Source organism: Amaranthus tricolor, chromosome 1, assembly GCF_026212465.1.
Source record: "Amaranthus tricolor cultivar Red isolate AtriRed21 chromosome 1, ASM2621246v1, whole genome shotgun sequence".
In the NCBI taxonomy this organism is placed as follows: Eukaryota; Viridiplantae; Streptophyta; class Magnoliopsida; order Caryophyllales; family Amaranthaceae; genus Amaranthus; species Amaranthus tricolor.
Window position 1 is genome coordinate 38,993,528 of NC_080047.1, and position 16,074 is coordinate 39,009,601.

The following is a 16,074-nucleotide window of genomic DNA, read 5'->3' on the forward strand; positions in this document are numbered from 1 at the left end:
TCACTTATTCACATATTCTATTTCAAACTTAAAAATTGAAAGTAACTTTAACTATATTTCTAAAACAATAAAAATTTAATATTTAAAAAACATAAATCAAGTCAAATTTATCAAACTGTACATAAATAATTTTTAAATATAAATTAATATAATATCATACTCAAAATTTAACAATAAAATCCAAAAATTCCATCTACAATCATCCTTCTTTTATTGAATGTAATTCAACTCAAAAATTTCCAATTAGAAAAAAAATGTCACTATTTCAAAACACTATAAAAAGAAATTGGAAGATAGTAATCACAAAAAGAAAGGGGCCCCAAGAACACCCCCCCATGCGTACTTAAAAATTAAAAATAACTTCAATTGAATTTCTAAAATTTATAAAAAAGAATTAATATTTAAAAATATATACCTAACAAATTTATCACAATCCCACATAAAAAAAATTTCAATAAATTTATATAAATTCATGCACAAAATTTAATACTAAAATCCAAAAATTTAATTTACAATCATCTAATAATTTTTTTCACGATCTTTAAATTGTCCCTGGACTTAAAATTTGTTATAAATACTCCAATCTCACTAAATAACACCTTTATCACTCTAAAAACACTGAATTAAAACATAAAATTTGTGGAGCTAAAGCTAAGGAATTCAAAACACACGTAATATTCGAGGTAATTTCTAAACAACTGAGCCGCGGCCGAGTCGCGCGTTTTGCGCGACTCACCTACAAAGGAGTCGCGCGCGACCTCTCCCTTTTTAATTTTCTTTTTAATAATAATAATAATAATAATAATAACAATTATTATTATTATTATTATTATTATTATTATTATTATTTTAGAAAATAAATTATAATAATAATAATATTGATTTAATAATTACTGCTAATTTTTTTAATTTAAAATATTTGCGTTTTATGTTATTAATTAATAATAATTAATATTTATGTTATTAAATTATATTTGTTGATAATGATTAGTTTAATATTGTTGTTCTTAATAATTATTATTGTTTATGTTAACGAATTATGTTTGTTAATAAATAATTATTATTATAATCATTTTTTTTGAAAAAAGTTATAATGATAATAATAAAAAAAATTAAAATAATAATTATTAGGTAATATAATATATTAATTAAATGTTTATTAATTTAATAGTTATTGTTTTTGATAATGAGTATGAAGCCTCTGTTGGTCACCCATTCGATTGGACTGTCGTGCGCGGGTATGCTGGTAAATTTACACTTGCAGGCCCTAGTGCTGTAGGCGCTTCTGATCATGCAGAAGACAACCACGTTGACAATGCGGCTCCACGAGGGAGCAGGCGCCCACAGTCCGTTGGAACGAACTGGTTGATCACATCACCCCAGCCTGAGGGCCCCACTGATACCCACTTGATACCCAGCTATGGGGGACACATAGCTAAAGTAATTTTTGAGGGCTCTGAGTGTACACCTCCGATTTTGGGGTGTTGTAGTAGAAAGAAGCCGCTGGAGGCGATCATCAGACTGCAGCATATGTCTGATGAGCTGTACAAACTTTTACCTGCCACTCCCCTCGGTCAGCTACCATATATTATGCACCAGCACATTGATAGTGCTTTAATATCGGCCTTCGTAGGGAGGTGGCATCCAGATACGAACACCTTCCACATGCCCTGGAGGAGATGACGATTATGTTGGACGACGTGCAACGCATATTAGGCATTGGTATTGAAGGTTCACTCCCGACTGAACCTGCTGACGGTGAGTGGAAGCTCGCGCTGGCTGGTTTGTTTGGGGAGCCTATGTCGGAGCTACGAAGGAAGGGGTACTTCACTAGCGGCAGCATAAACGTTGGTGAAGTTATGAAGGAAGGGTTCCCAAGCTTTGGAGACGCAGTGTACAGCCTATTACATGGCTATTGTCGGCTCAACACTGCTGGTGGATAAGACCAGAATTGGGATGCTACCTTACCCTATACTAAGTGTCAATGTCGATCAGGATGAGATCACTTGGGGTGCAGTGACGCTGGCACACTTGTATCGGCAATTGGGAATGACGTCTAGGGCTGGTTGCAAGACCATTGTTGGTTGTCTGATATTGCTGCAGACATGGATCTATGAGTACTTTCCGGCCTTCCGCCCCCATCCTCATCAAGCTGATGTGCCTAAGAAGACCAGGGCGAAGATGTGGTCCACGCAGAAGCCAGTTCGGGAACTCAGCAAGCTAAGAGACTATAGGAGTATATTGGACTCCATGACAGAAACACAGGTTTTGTACATCACATCACACATTTTACTATAAATTTATTGTATTTTGTTTATGCTAATTTTTCTTGTAATCAGGTGGAATAGAATCCATACATTACTTCTCCTAGGGTATTGTAAAATGAGCACCCACGTACCGCCTTTTTCGGGGGTATCACCTGTTCTGATATCGTCGAGGTGTATTTGCCTGAGAGGACAGTCAGACAGCTGGGGTTTGTACAGGCTATTCCCCCTGCTCCTTTGAGGCCTACCCAGGCTCTACGACCCGCACAGGGTACCTATTCCGTCACCTTTGCTTCTCCGTCGATTTACACAAAGGCGTGGAGTAGGTTCCCTTATTGTGCCCGTGATGGTGATCAGGCACTTTGTCGGGCATCTGTTCCATCAGAGGTTGTTCCTGACTACGTTGACTGGTTCAGAGTGTCCTCCCACCCATTTCTCCTCCCCAGCGAAGGACGTAGTGCTTGTTTTGGTGCAGCTAATAGCAGAGTTCAATATGTTAGTTTTTATATTTATGTGTTTCTTTTTATATATTTTCATTACTTAAATGTTGTATGTTGTTTGGTTAAAACCATTATTTTTTGTGTACTGTTTGCAAATGAATTTTCAAGTCGAATTGTGCCCCTGCTAAGAATGCCTGCCATCGTCGATATGAAACCCCCGGGAAGGACAAACTGCTGATGTTTATGTGGAAGAAGTTCGAGAATTATTTGCCGAATGTCAAGCTTTTAGAGGGCTTGACCCTTTATAGACATTGGATTTTGTAATTATAAACTTTGTTTTTTGTGTTATGTTGTATTTATATAAACTATTGAAATTGTCTCCGTTAATTTACAACAATGCTCGTTATATTTTTCATTACTACATTTATCTATACATGTTGAATGCTATCTAGATATAAGTATTGATTGCATTTTTCATATAGACATTTTTTATGGACATTTTTCATTAATACATTTATTTATAAACAAATACAAATCGTAAATGAATATACAGCATTGTACTATGGACTATCTAAATTGATTGCATCTTTAGCGGAGTTATTACCTTGTGGTGGTTGTATACCGTATAGTCTATTCCAGAGAGAAATTATGGTTCGAAAATGTGAATCTAAATGTCTACTCGAATTGTCAGCTGCTTTTCTCCATGATCGCTTGATTAGGGAAGTGGAGATGAATCATCATTCATTAATAGTTGAACATAATGATTTCTATTCACCCAACAAATTTGTATGACTTTATGTACACTATGCACACCCCCCATTCTCCTCAACGGAAGAACCAACAGTTGTAGTGTGGATTACCGTCAACAGAACCATAATACGCAATGGCAATGTTAAGAAACGTTGCTGCAGAATACAATCCCATCGGTGCCTCCAGCCAGTGAAATACGATGCAGGTCCATTGCTATGTGAACCGATTCTGAATATAGCATTATGTAGCATCTCGGCTGATAGATACACACATAGGTTTTTATCTCTGTTCGTTTGCATTTCCATACACATTGCATGTCGTAGAAGAGGCCATACCTCCTCACCTCCCAACTCTGTGACGGCAATAGCTCTAAAACCACTGTTACCATCACCTATGACATCTATCCAATCAAACAGGTAGGGAGGAAGAATATACGGGATGTGATTGGGCCATGGAAAGAGTGAAAAATCACGACTTGCTGAACCATCTGTAATTAGAAAAAAGGTTAATAACATTCAATTGTAATAAACTAATATGTACAAGAGAAAGGAAAGTCAGCTACAAGATAAGTTGAAACTGAAATTAAGTCCAACTGACTATTGTGTTGATCGACCACTGGATCTACCACTAGATCTCTTGCATGATGTAGATCTCGATCCGCGACCCCTGGAGGACGATCTGCTGTATTCAAAGGCGCTTTTGTTTCGCCTAAGGGTTTTGCTTGTTGTTGGTCTTCCCTTTCTCGATGGACTTGCATGTGGTTCAGGTATATCGGTGCCATCAGGATGTCATTCATCTTCAAGTACCTGAAACATGCGTCGTACAACTGCAGAATTTACTTTTAACACTTCATCAACCAACGATTGAAAGTACTCTTTATCATCGACGTTTGCGTGTTTTACTCCTTCGTTGGTGTCAGCTTCTGCCTCTGTGTAGGTTAACGTTTTCCAGAATGGATGTATGTCATCCAAATACAACGAACCTTGCGACCTGATCGACAAGTAAGAGTAAAAAGCACAAGGCAATCAGCAACTGTTCCAAGGCAAAAATGGATACATAACGATATAACGGTCTCAAGAAATTATATCGCAAAGACCTTGAAATTGAATTCATGGATTCCTGTAGCGCTTGTTGGTTCATCGATTGCTGATTTGTAATTTGTGCGTGTGCCCTTTTGAAAAGGGTATCAAATGATCTATTACCGCTACCAAGATAGTACTTAAAAGACGAGTGTTGGCTTTCAACTCTGCTGGTAGTCTGGTTACCCATGTGTAAACAGTCATTCATCCATGCACGCACAAATTTCTCTTTGTGTGGTATCCACGTTCCAGCCAAATATCGAACGACCCTTGTATTCCTAGTTAACCAAGTAGCCACAATCGATTCCCATATGTTTTCAAATTCGGCGAGCGTAGAACTATTAACCAAGGGTTCCACGTAGTTTGCCTGAATATCTACCCTTGTTGATTTCTTCTCTCGCCACACAATTTGTCCACCATGTTTTCTACGTCGTTGGCAATATGCCATATGCATAATGAATGTCGCACATCTACATTAAATTGAAGATTGAATATAAGTAAAATATATGTAATAAATAAAACGACAACAATTAATCAATATAACCTTTTTACCTGGGAAGACATCACGAATAGCTGCAGATATACCCTCGTCTTGATCGGTCACGATTACGTTGGGAGTCTGAGCTCTGCCAAAAATATCTCTCAGTCTCTCCAACGCCCACGAATATGACATATCTGCCTCATCTCGCATCAAACAAAATGCAACCAAAAAGTTGTAATGGGTTGGCGTCATTCCAATTATTTTACTTAGCGGCCACTTTTGTTTGTTTGTTTTATACGTTGTATCTATCAACACAACATAGGGCCACGTACGTATCATTTAGATAGATGTAGGATTTACAATTGATAATGTAACACCCAGTATTTTATCGGGTTTAAAAATAAATAAAATATAATAAAATAAAGTATAACAAAATAAAATAAATACGTAATATTGAATTATGTTATTTTACATGGTTAATTATAAGAAACGAAGTAAGTTTAAATTTTAACGGTAACGAGTTTTATCGCGTACGATGTTATCGCGTGACGTTTCTATTCTGTTTTAACAATAATATAATAATTACTTAATTAATTAATTAATTAAAAAAAATTTATAAAGCGGAAATTAGAGGGGTGGCCGGTTGTGCATGGGAGGAGTTTTGTAACTCCTCTCATAAGTGTGAATTATAGCACAATTATGGTCTTATTTTTAATTGCCCATTATTAATTCTTAAGCCTCATGGGATTTACATAACCATTCCAAATTGCCTCACAGGCACAAAAAAAATTCTGAAAAAAAATTCTTTCCTTTGTTGCTTGTTTTCGGCATTCAAAAGGAAAAAAAAAAAAATTCTTGTGTTCAATCCAATCTTTTGATTAAAGGGTAAGTTTATATGAATTGTTAATTATAGATTTTATATACAAAGATTTCTAAGATGAATTATATTTTATGTATGATGATATCCTATGACTTATAAGAGGATTGGATATTTTTCTTTTATATATGAAAATTTTCTCTAATAATCCTTTAATAAACTATAATTTGTTAAGAGGATTAAGAAAAGGAATTTCATGATCAATATTCTTTAACAAAATTTATAATTGTTATAAGAATTAAGTATTAAAGTTATATTGATATTTAAATATATTTCTTATGGTCTACTTTTCTCTAACAAAATTTCAATTTATTAGATGAAATTTCAATGGTATGGATTAAGTAATATAGTCATCCAAAAATTTATAAATCCTTTAGCAAAATTTGATTTGTTTGAAGGATTGTGTTTATATATATATATATATATATATATATATATATATATATATATATATATATATATATATATATATATATATATATATATATATATATATATATATATATATATATATATATATATATATATATATATATATATATATATATATATATATATATATATGTCTTGATTTAAAAAGGATGATTTGGTTTATGATTCTCTACAAGAATTTTAATTTGTTAAGAGAATTAAGTATTTAATTTAATTATCATAGTTTGTGAAATTTTAAGGCTCTTGAAGGACCTTGTGGATGGGCATATTTCTTTTATTTGATGACTTTTATGTTTTGTTGAATGGTGTTTTGTGAAATAATATATGTGTGGAATTATCAAGTGGTTGTGTGATAGAAAAAATTGTCTTGTTTGTTTTATTGTAGTCATTGTGATATTGGTCTTGTTAGATTATTTTGGTCGTGAGATTAAAATAGTTAGTAATTTGAATAATGAATATATAATAATAATAATAATAATAATAATAATAATAATAATAATAATAATAACAATATAATGGGAGTGTTGGACAGCAGCTGCTGCCTCGGCATTGGTGTCGATCCGGAAACGTTAGTCATGTTCCGTTGTTGGTTTATGTATCCGATGCGTTAAAAAACTCGTTAAACGCTTGAAATAATTAAAAATAGTAATTGGATGTTAGAAATTATGAAATTTGGTAACCAAGGTAATTGATGCATTCCGGACGCAATGGTGAAGTCGGATTTTTCATTTGAATTTTCTTAACTGTCCGAAATGGCCAATAAAGTTTCTAGTCAGAAATTAAAATTTGAAATCATTGGAAATTGGATGAAAACATTTAAAATTATCAAGTCTTAGTAATATCTTAGTAGTATGGGGTGGATTAAATGTGTAAACACGTTCTAATACGTGATCGTTTTGTGTGTGTGTGTTATTTAGGACCTCGATTCATAAGAGGGCGAAATTCTTATCGTGCTTAAACGTTGTTTGGTTGCAGCGCTTAAAGGTACACGCTTAGACCATACTGTTTATATGGTTGTGCAAGTAGTGTTGTTTCATTTCTAATCGATGCATTGTAAATCACATAAGGATTAGACACCTCAAATAATATGAAATAATTAATTAAAAATTGAGAATTTATGTGTTTGTCACCCAAAGGGGTTGACGTTTGGTTATGTTACCCAAAAGGGTTAACGTATTGGTTTGGATTATTATAATTATTGTTCCCATGGCAGTTTTGGATCATTACGGTCACCATGAGGTATGCATACTTTAGCCTTTGGCGACCCGAACAGGACGGGCAACGTCTTAGGTCGGTGGTTGCCTTGGGATTAGCTCTCCCAAGTGTATTCCACCAAATGGATTGGTTTTATACTTGAACGACCCGAACAGAACGGGCAACGTTACAAATTGGAATTATCGGAATTATGAATGTATTATAGCCTATGCATGCTAGGATGGACACATTGCTTGTTTTTCAACCTGGTTGATATTTGTATGAAGCCTCTGACGTGTATTGAATTGTTTCTTTGAAACCTACTGTTTGTTGTCTTACGACGACTGGTAGGCTGATTGCAGGTGGGGTCTGGAGTGAGGTCTTGACTTAGAACCTGTAATCATCAAGACTATACTATTATCCTTTGTATTAGAATATGAGTAGAAACAGACTCTGTATTTAAGTACCAGGAGATAGATTAGTTTTTCTTTTCGCTTCCGCTATTTCAATTAGTTGGTTTAGAGGCCTTTTAGGCTCTCGAGTTGTACGTTAGAACTTCCGCTGACTTATTATTTTTTGTTTTATCTATATTTCCTTATCGATGGAACGTTGACGGTCCTAGAGAAAAGTCTTCTCTGGAGTCCAAAGAGTGTACCGGAATTTATATTTTCATATGGATTTCCGAGTCACATAAACCAGACCGTTACAGATAATCTACTCAATTCCCCTTCACTATCGAAGTCTGTCTAAACCACGTAGTTATGATCCGTGGCCAAATAAAGACACTGTTGAAGGGGAGTCCTACCCTCCATCTCTTCTCTCCTTATAAATTTTGTCTAACATTATAAATTTGATTCATACTAGCAAAAAACCAAGGAAATTTTGTCTAATTGAGGTCATAATAAACGCAGGTTGCACTAAGCTCTCGTATGTGCTGCCGAATATCTACATTCAACCTATTTGCCCTCACATGGCCATCTCTGTACACTAAGAACGGGTGGTTATGTCTTGCTTTTTCACCAGGACACACCCTCATCGTCCAAGGTTTTTCCCCTAACTTACGACTACTACATACAATCATAAATTTACATCTACATGTTCCACTTTTAGAACCAGATTGGGTAGCATTATCTAAGTTATGCAAATCACCCCTAATATTACCATATCGGTAACATCTTAAATACAAACTAACTCTAGAACGTCCTTTTTTTTGTTTATAAGCATTAGTGGAAAAAACGTTTTTTGCTGCGGTTATTTTGCCATTATTTGCTGCGGTTTTGGCCCCCAGCAATAGTGATAGCAGCAAATGTCCTTTTTTAAATGTTGCGGTTCAAAACCGCAGCAAATAAGGGCATTATTTGCTGCGGTCAGGGGCAAAAACCGCAGCAAATAAGGAGGGTTATTTGCTGCGGTCAGGGGCAAAACCGCAGCAAATAAGTGTGCATTATTTGCTACGGTTTTGCCCCTGACCGCAGCAAATAACTCTATTTTTTTTTTTTTCGTTTCATACTCATAATAATCCAATAATATTGTTATTTTACCATATCAAAAGCAGTAATTACAAACTGTGCTAAAGAAATGCTAAAGAGTGAAAAGGAGATTAGAAGAGTAAAAATGTATTCTCATTTATTGAATCAAGAAAATATAATCTGAAGGTACAAAAGAACCTATGCATATATAGGCATAAGATAACTAACAGCTAAGCATCATAACAAACAAATAACAGAATACAAAGGTTGTTACAACAAACTGACAGCTTGATTGAGGCAGCATATACACCGTTGATAGACATGAAGCACGAATCATGACAAAGTTGCTGTTGTAAAGATAAAACAACCTTTTGGAAGCTGCTGTTGTTGCCCAAATATACTGATCATCACTTGCTTCAGAAGATGCACACAACCAGCTGTTTTGCTGATGAAGAGAAGACTTGCACATGTATTCAGAATGAAGAGCTACCTATCTTAACACTCTGAGTTTTTTGTTGTCAAAATCTTGTAGTTCTTGATATTGATATTTGGTGTCTTAGGTTCCATTCATTTGATATTGTGGACTAAACATACATCATAAAATAGGAGTAGTGGATGTTATTTTACTATGGTAAAAAGCAGTAAAAGCAAACAATATCAGTACTGTTTCACTTGTAATAAGTTATTTTACCATCACATTTTCAACAAAATCCAAGTTGTCAAGCCCAAGATCATACTGAAAGTGTGCTTTGGGGGTAACCTGAAGATATAAACAATTAACACCCAAATTATAAGCAATTAAGAGAAAATCTCACTTCCCAAACCACATTCTATATTGGGAGAGACAAAAGGGAGTATTGAAATCAAATTCAGTGTAATACAAAAAGCAATTATTTAGTTGCAACTTATAAGACACAAGGCAATTACAATTCCAACAAAAATGCCAATTGCATTGATGAATTGAATCATGAAATACAAAAATGTAGAGAAATCAGGTCATTTAGTGAGCATCCACAACAAGAATCATCATACAAATCGATTATGATAATAATTTTATGAATCAATAACAATTAAAGAAACCAAACAACTTTTCACATTTCATTAATCACTACGTACCTAGAAATGTATAGTTAGGGCAAATCCGATACCAAGAGCCTCCACCACAGAGAACGCCTTGGACCCCTGCATAGTTCGCATTGTACCAGCCCATACATAAGAAATGCTCAAACAATTAGGATGATCAATCATTTCTACACCCTTATGAAAATCTACAAGCTATAGAGGATGATCTCAATCTCAAGCATCCAAATTCCTAAGAGATTGTGAAATCCTTCATGAACATCATCACAAGCAATACCAAATACATGTTCATTTTGATTCTATCGAGTGGTTTTAGTAGGCTAAATTAATCGACAAATCATGTACAAAATTACAAAGCATTGAATTGAATAACGGCTAGAACAACCAAGAATGAAACCCATGATTAGTATTAATTGATATCAATCATCAATGAATTTTGGAAGAAAAACCCAATTTCAAAGCAACAAATACAAATGAAATTGCATGATTTAGGGTGTGGAACACCCATAAATGAATTTCTAAAGAAAAAGTCATTTTGGGAACAAAAAATATGAATAAATTGCATGGTCTGTGGATGCAGCAATAGTATACATGGAAAAGCCTGGAGTTCAATTTTATCTCTAGAATTGAAAAATACACTACAAAATTCAACCAAAATACCAAAAACAAATTTCTGAATAACAAGCCCTAAACACGAACTCAAATATCAAACAATGAAATGGAAATAAAGTAAACAATAATTCATCGATAAAACAACAAGCAATCAATTAAACATAAGGAGTTAAATAGGCAAAAATACTTGATTTCTTCAGAGTTAAGTGGATTTCTTCAGCAAATAAAATCACAAACCCTAAATACAAACATTAATCCATCAATAAACAAACAACACACCAAAAAGCCAAATTCAACGACAAAAATATCATCAAAAAGCAAAAGTAAAACAAACCAGAAGAAAAGTCATTCAGAAACCTCCACCAAAATCATTAGATGTGAATGGGAGTAAAAGAAGAAAAAAACAAAGTCGAACTGTCAAGATTTTCAAAGAACACAAAATATCAATTTGTTGATCATCCCAAACTTAAAAATTTCCAAATAGATGTGAATGAACGAAGGACAATGGAACGAAGGGTTTTTGCGTTCGAAATCTGGAATAGAACGAAGGAGAATGAAGGAATTACTGTTGTTCGTTTGGGCGTTTGAAGTTAATGAACGAAGGAGCGAGAATGGAACGAAGGTTTGTGCGTCTGGAATGGAATGAAGGAATGAAGAAGAGAACAGAAGCTTAAGGGAAGGCGAGAGAACAGAAGCTTAAGGGTTTTATATTATGAACCCTATTTGCTGCGGTCAATAGGATAAACCGCAGCAATTAATGCTGCTGAATCAATTAAGGTTAAGGATTATTTGTTATTTGCTGCGGGTGGTGAAGAACCGGAGCAATTGCAAGCTTTATTTGCTGCGGGCATGAAACAAACCGCAGCAATTGAAGGTGCACATGTGTATTTGCTGCGGTCGAGGCACAAAACCGCAGCAATTAAGGGTTCTTTTTTTTTTCTAATTCTTTTTTCTAGTTATTGCTGCGTATATACAAAAACCGCAGCAAATGATAAGCAGCAAATACGTTTTTTTCCACTAGTGAAGAAGCACGTGTAAATTGAAAACCTATTCCTATTGCTATCTCATCGGCCCAAGCATGTAATTCATTCGTAGAATCAAATTCCCTATCCATAACAAATCTATTAGAGTAATCTACATTGTCTCAAAGTCCTACAAATGTAAAATAATTTTTAAATCAGTAATAAATATTATTTAAAACATAAAATAAAACAAAGATTAGGTTAATAAAATATTGTACGAATAAACATTAATAAGAAAAAAATTCAATATTAAATAAACAATAATTCACTTTAGAATTTGAACTAAATTAGAATATACATAAAATAAAATAATTTAATTAATAATAAAATATAAAATAATTTAAATAAATTAGTACAATATACATTATAAATTAAATAAATAACTACAACATACATTATAAGTTACTAAACCTTAAATCATAAATTAAATAAATTAGTACAACATAAATTATATGGTACTACAATAATTTACAATAAAAATTAAAAATAAAAAATAGTTTTAAAAATAATAATATAAATTATAAAATAAAATAATTGACAACAACATATATTAAATAATAATAAAATAAAAAATAATTTAAACAAAAAAACGAAAAAAAAAATTTAACAGTCGCGTGCGACCCAACTACGGCCCAGTCGCACGTGACTGTTGTTCCACAATTTATTTTTATTGAACTACTTACCGAATCGTATTGATGTTCATTATGGTTCGCCATTGTGAATCGATTTCAAGTTTTAGCTTCTATTATTTTAGAAAGTGTTTTTACTGAGTTTTTAGAGAGATGTTGCAGTTTTTTAGCTCGTACATTATGCAGGGGCAACAATGCAAATTCATTATATAAAGGGTGACGATAAAACGAAATTACATCGAATTGTTGTTCAGGATTTCATTTCCTAAGCTTTAAGTACATAATTTTTACGTTTTGATTTAGTGGTTTTAGAGTAATAAAGTGTCGTTGAGTGAAATTGAAGTGTGTTACACAAATTTTAAGTCTAGGAACATTTTTGTCATTTCATTAAAATAGGGATAAGGATAACGATGTTTAATAATATATATATATATATATATATATATATATATATATATATATATATATATATATATATATATATATATATATTTTTAGATAAACAATGATCCAACTCCAAATATTTTGAGTTAGAGAAATAAAAATGTCACTATTCCAAAAAGACAATAAAAAGAAAATGGATGCTAGTAGTCACAAAAAGAAATGGGCCCACAAGAACGCCCCCAGCTCCAGCTAAATATTTCAGAGTACTGAAAAGTAAAAAACTATTTCCACCATTATTATTTCTGGATCAATTTTTTTGTCCTCTTCTTTTTTCAGTTCTCTCTTCACCATTTTTCTACTATTAACATTTCAGTCTTCCACGTGCTCCACTTCTCTCTCCTCCATTCCCCATTCTCCTTTTCTCTCTCTAAGCTTCTCTCCATTCCTTCATCAATGGCGGTCCATCACGACATTGCTTCGGATGCTTTACAATGTACTGATCATCCTTTTCGTACTTCTTCTCCTGCTGGAGGGATCTGTGCTTTCTGCCTTCAAGATAAGCTTGGTAAACTTGTTTCTTCTTCTTCTTCGTCTTTCTTTATTGGTTCTTCTTCTTCGTCTTCTCCTTCTTTCAGATCTGATATTCATTCTTCAAGTACGTCTGTTAATGGTGTTTCGATGTCGCTCTCTTTGTCGAATGCACCTGCTTCTAGTTCTAATGTTGGTGTTAGTAGTGGTAGTAACAATCGCTATCACCATTTTCATAATCATCAAGATTTTGGTGGTGCTGCGGGGTATCAATATCATCATCGAAGGGCCCGCATACCTTTTCTTCTCACTCAAAAAAAGAAGAAAAAATCACCTGTTACTGTTTCTTCATCTTCTAATACAGCTGAAAATCGGTCTACAGTTCTTAAAAGAAGTAAATCTACAGCTACTTCTCGATCTGGTCGCAATTTTGATTCTGATTATTCTCAGGATTTTAGCCCTAGACGAAGAGGGTTTTGGTCTTTTCTTCATCTTTCTAATACTCAGAACAGGAAAACACACAAACCCGACCCAGAACCCGTTACAAACCCTCCCCCTCCCCCTCCACCTCCTCCGCCGCAAGCGGTTGTGGTGGTGGATGAAACAGATGATAGTCCCAACAGTAGTGGAAGCAATGCGACGTCGTTTGGTAGAAAAGTATCCAGATCTAGATCTGTAGGATGTGGTAGTCGAAGCTTTTCCGGTGATTTCTTTGAGAGAATCTCAACTGGATTTGGAGATTGTACTCTTCGGCGCGTGGAATCACAGCGTGAAGGAAGTAAACATCGTCATTCAACTTCACGCGCTTCTGGAGACACCATTAGAGAGAAAGTACGTTGTGGTGGACTTTTTGGTGGGTTTATCATCACATCATCTTCATCTTCAACCTCATCTTCTTCCTCGTATTGGCCAGCAGAAGGAAAACCCAATGGTCCAACCACAACACCAGGTAATGGGCCGCTAATCCATGGAAGAAGTAGGAGTTGGGCTTGGGCTTTTGCTAGCCCAATGAGAGCCATTAAGCCCACGATCATCAAAGATGGTAAAAGGGAATTGGGCGGTGTCAGCACCACCAACAATGGCGGAAATCGGAAGAACCCTAATTTAAGTGATATTCCTTCATTACTATCTGTAAGAAGTTAATTAAAAAATTGAGATGCTTTAAGAGTAAAATCTATTAAATGATTAGTATTGTATTATTGTTAATGGATGGTGATAATATGTTTATTAATGATTTAAGATCTTGTTTGAATTTTGGGTATAATTTGTAAGGTAATTTTGTATGTTAATTTTAGTTTATGAATTATGATTATTTATTTGAGTTTTATTTTAGCTAAAATGTGGAATAGTTTGTAATTTTTGGATCATTTTTACAATGTACATGCTAAATTAATTGTTATACTCCATTAATTAGTGTACTTTATCTAATAATAAGATGGGATGGGAGGAGCTTTATAATATAATTACTCTATCCATATATGGTTAATTTCATGATTAGTGATACAATGTGTAATTGGTTTATTCATAATTGGTTTATTCAGCTAATAAAACTATGATCAGGAGTTCAGGACCTACAAAAAATGAAAGATCACAGACTATATGTCGGCCTTAGCATAGCAAACAAGGATTATCATCAGTGTGACTCTCAATAGATCTACGCTTTGATATTAGGTCAAACTTGACTATATAATTTATTATTCATCCGTAACATTTGTTTTTTCATGCAGTTCAATATACTAATTTAATTCTTAATATCTCTAATTATGTATAATAAAAAATTAAAAAAATTTGATGTCAATAATTTTTGCAATGAGACGAATCAAACAAGATTCCACTTGACTATATTTTAACCTATAGATTAAAAACTAATCACAAATTAAAAGTGGTAAATAAATAGTGTCATTTTTACCAATGTTGCAACTAATATGGAACGAAGAAAGTATTATATTTTATTAAATTTATATATTAAAACAATTTGATTAATGATATTAAAAGTATATCAAATTAGAAATAATAGGTACTTAATTAAAATGGTTTGATTTTACAAAAAAAACGTATTAAATGGACTAAAAAATAACTAAAAATTATTATAAAGGACGAGTTCTTGGAAAGACACATCAAATATTGTTTTGGAAGATGAAGTGAGTGGTCAAACATTTAAGTGAAAGTGATCTAAGGAATGCTAAAGTCACTACTGGCCAAACACACATCACACAAATCCTAAAATAGAGCATACGTTGATATAACACTTTTTATTGTTCCTGTTCCTGTATGAAGAATTCCTCTACACTTTTTAAAAAGTTATTTATTTCATCCTCACCTAATAGCTTCATCCTTTCGCTCTATTTTAAAATTAAAAAATAAAATAATTATATAATTTAATTTTTATTCAACTTTATAATCAATTTTAACTTTGATCTGACTTCAAATTTAAGTTTAAATTATGTAAAAGTTAGTGTAAATTGGTAATAATGAACCAATCATTGATTGATCCGTCGAAGATAAACCCACTTATTATTTAATTTTTTTAAAAAAACTGCATTTTTGATATATTTGCTAAAAATAAACCGACCTAATAATGTTTATAATAATCTATAAAACTTCTTTGTAAGTCAAGAATTAGAAATAAATAATACTTAAGTTTATTTTCAGCAATCATACCGAATAGGTGGGTATATTCAAAAATAAATAATAGTTGGGTTTATTTTCAACAGCTCGAGCAACGGTTAGTTTAATTTTTACAATTTCCCCTAAAAATTAATATGAAAGCAACATACGATTTTAAATCAATTCAAAACATCTAGCTTGAAATCGATCTAATGACCCGAATGAA

General features: G+C 33.3%; 1 protein-coding gene across 1 annotated transcript; it reads left to right on the forward strand.

The window, feature by feature from the left end:
* Positions 1–12,989: 12,989 nt before the first annotated feature.
* Positions 12,990–14,638, forward strand: LOC130817818 (uncharacterized). Its single transcript, XM_057683733.1, has one exon. It carries the CDS (start codon positions 13,167–13,169, stop codon positions 14,382–14,384), a length of 1,218 nt encoding a protein of 405 aa, XP_057539716.1. The 5' UTR covers positions 12,990–13,166; the 3' UTR covers positions 14,385–14,638.
* Positions 14,639–16,074: the final 1,436 nt, after the last annotated feature.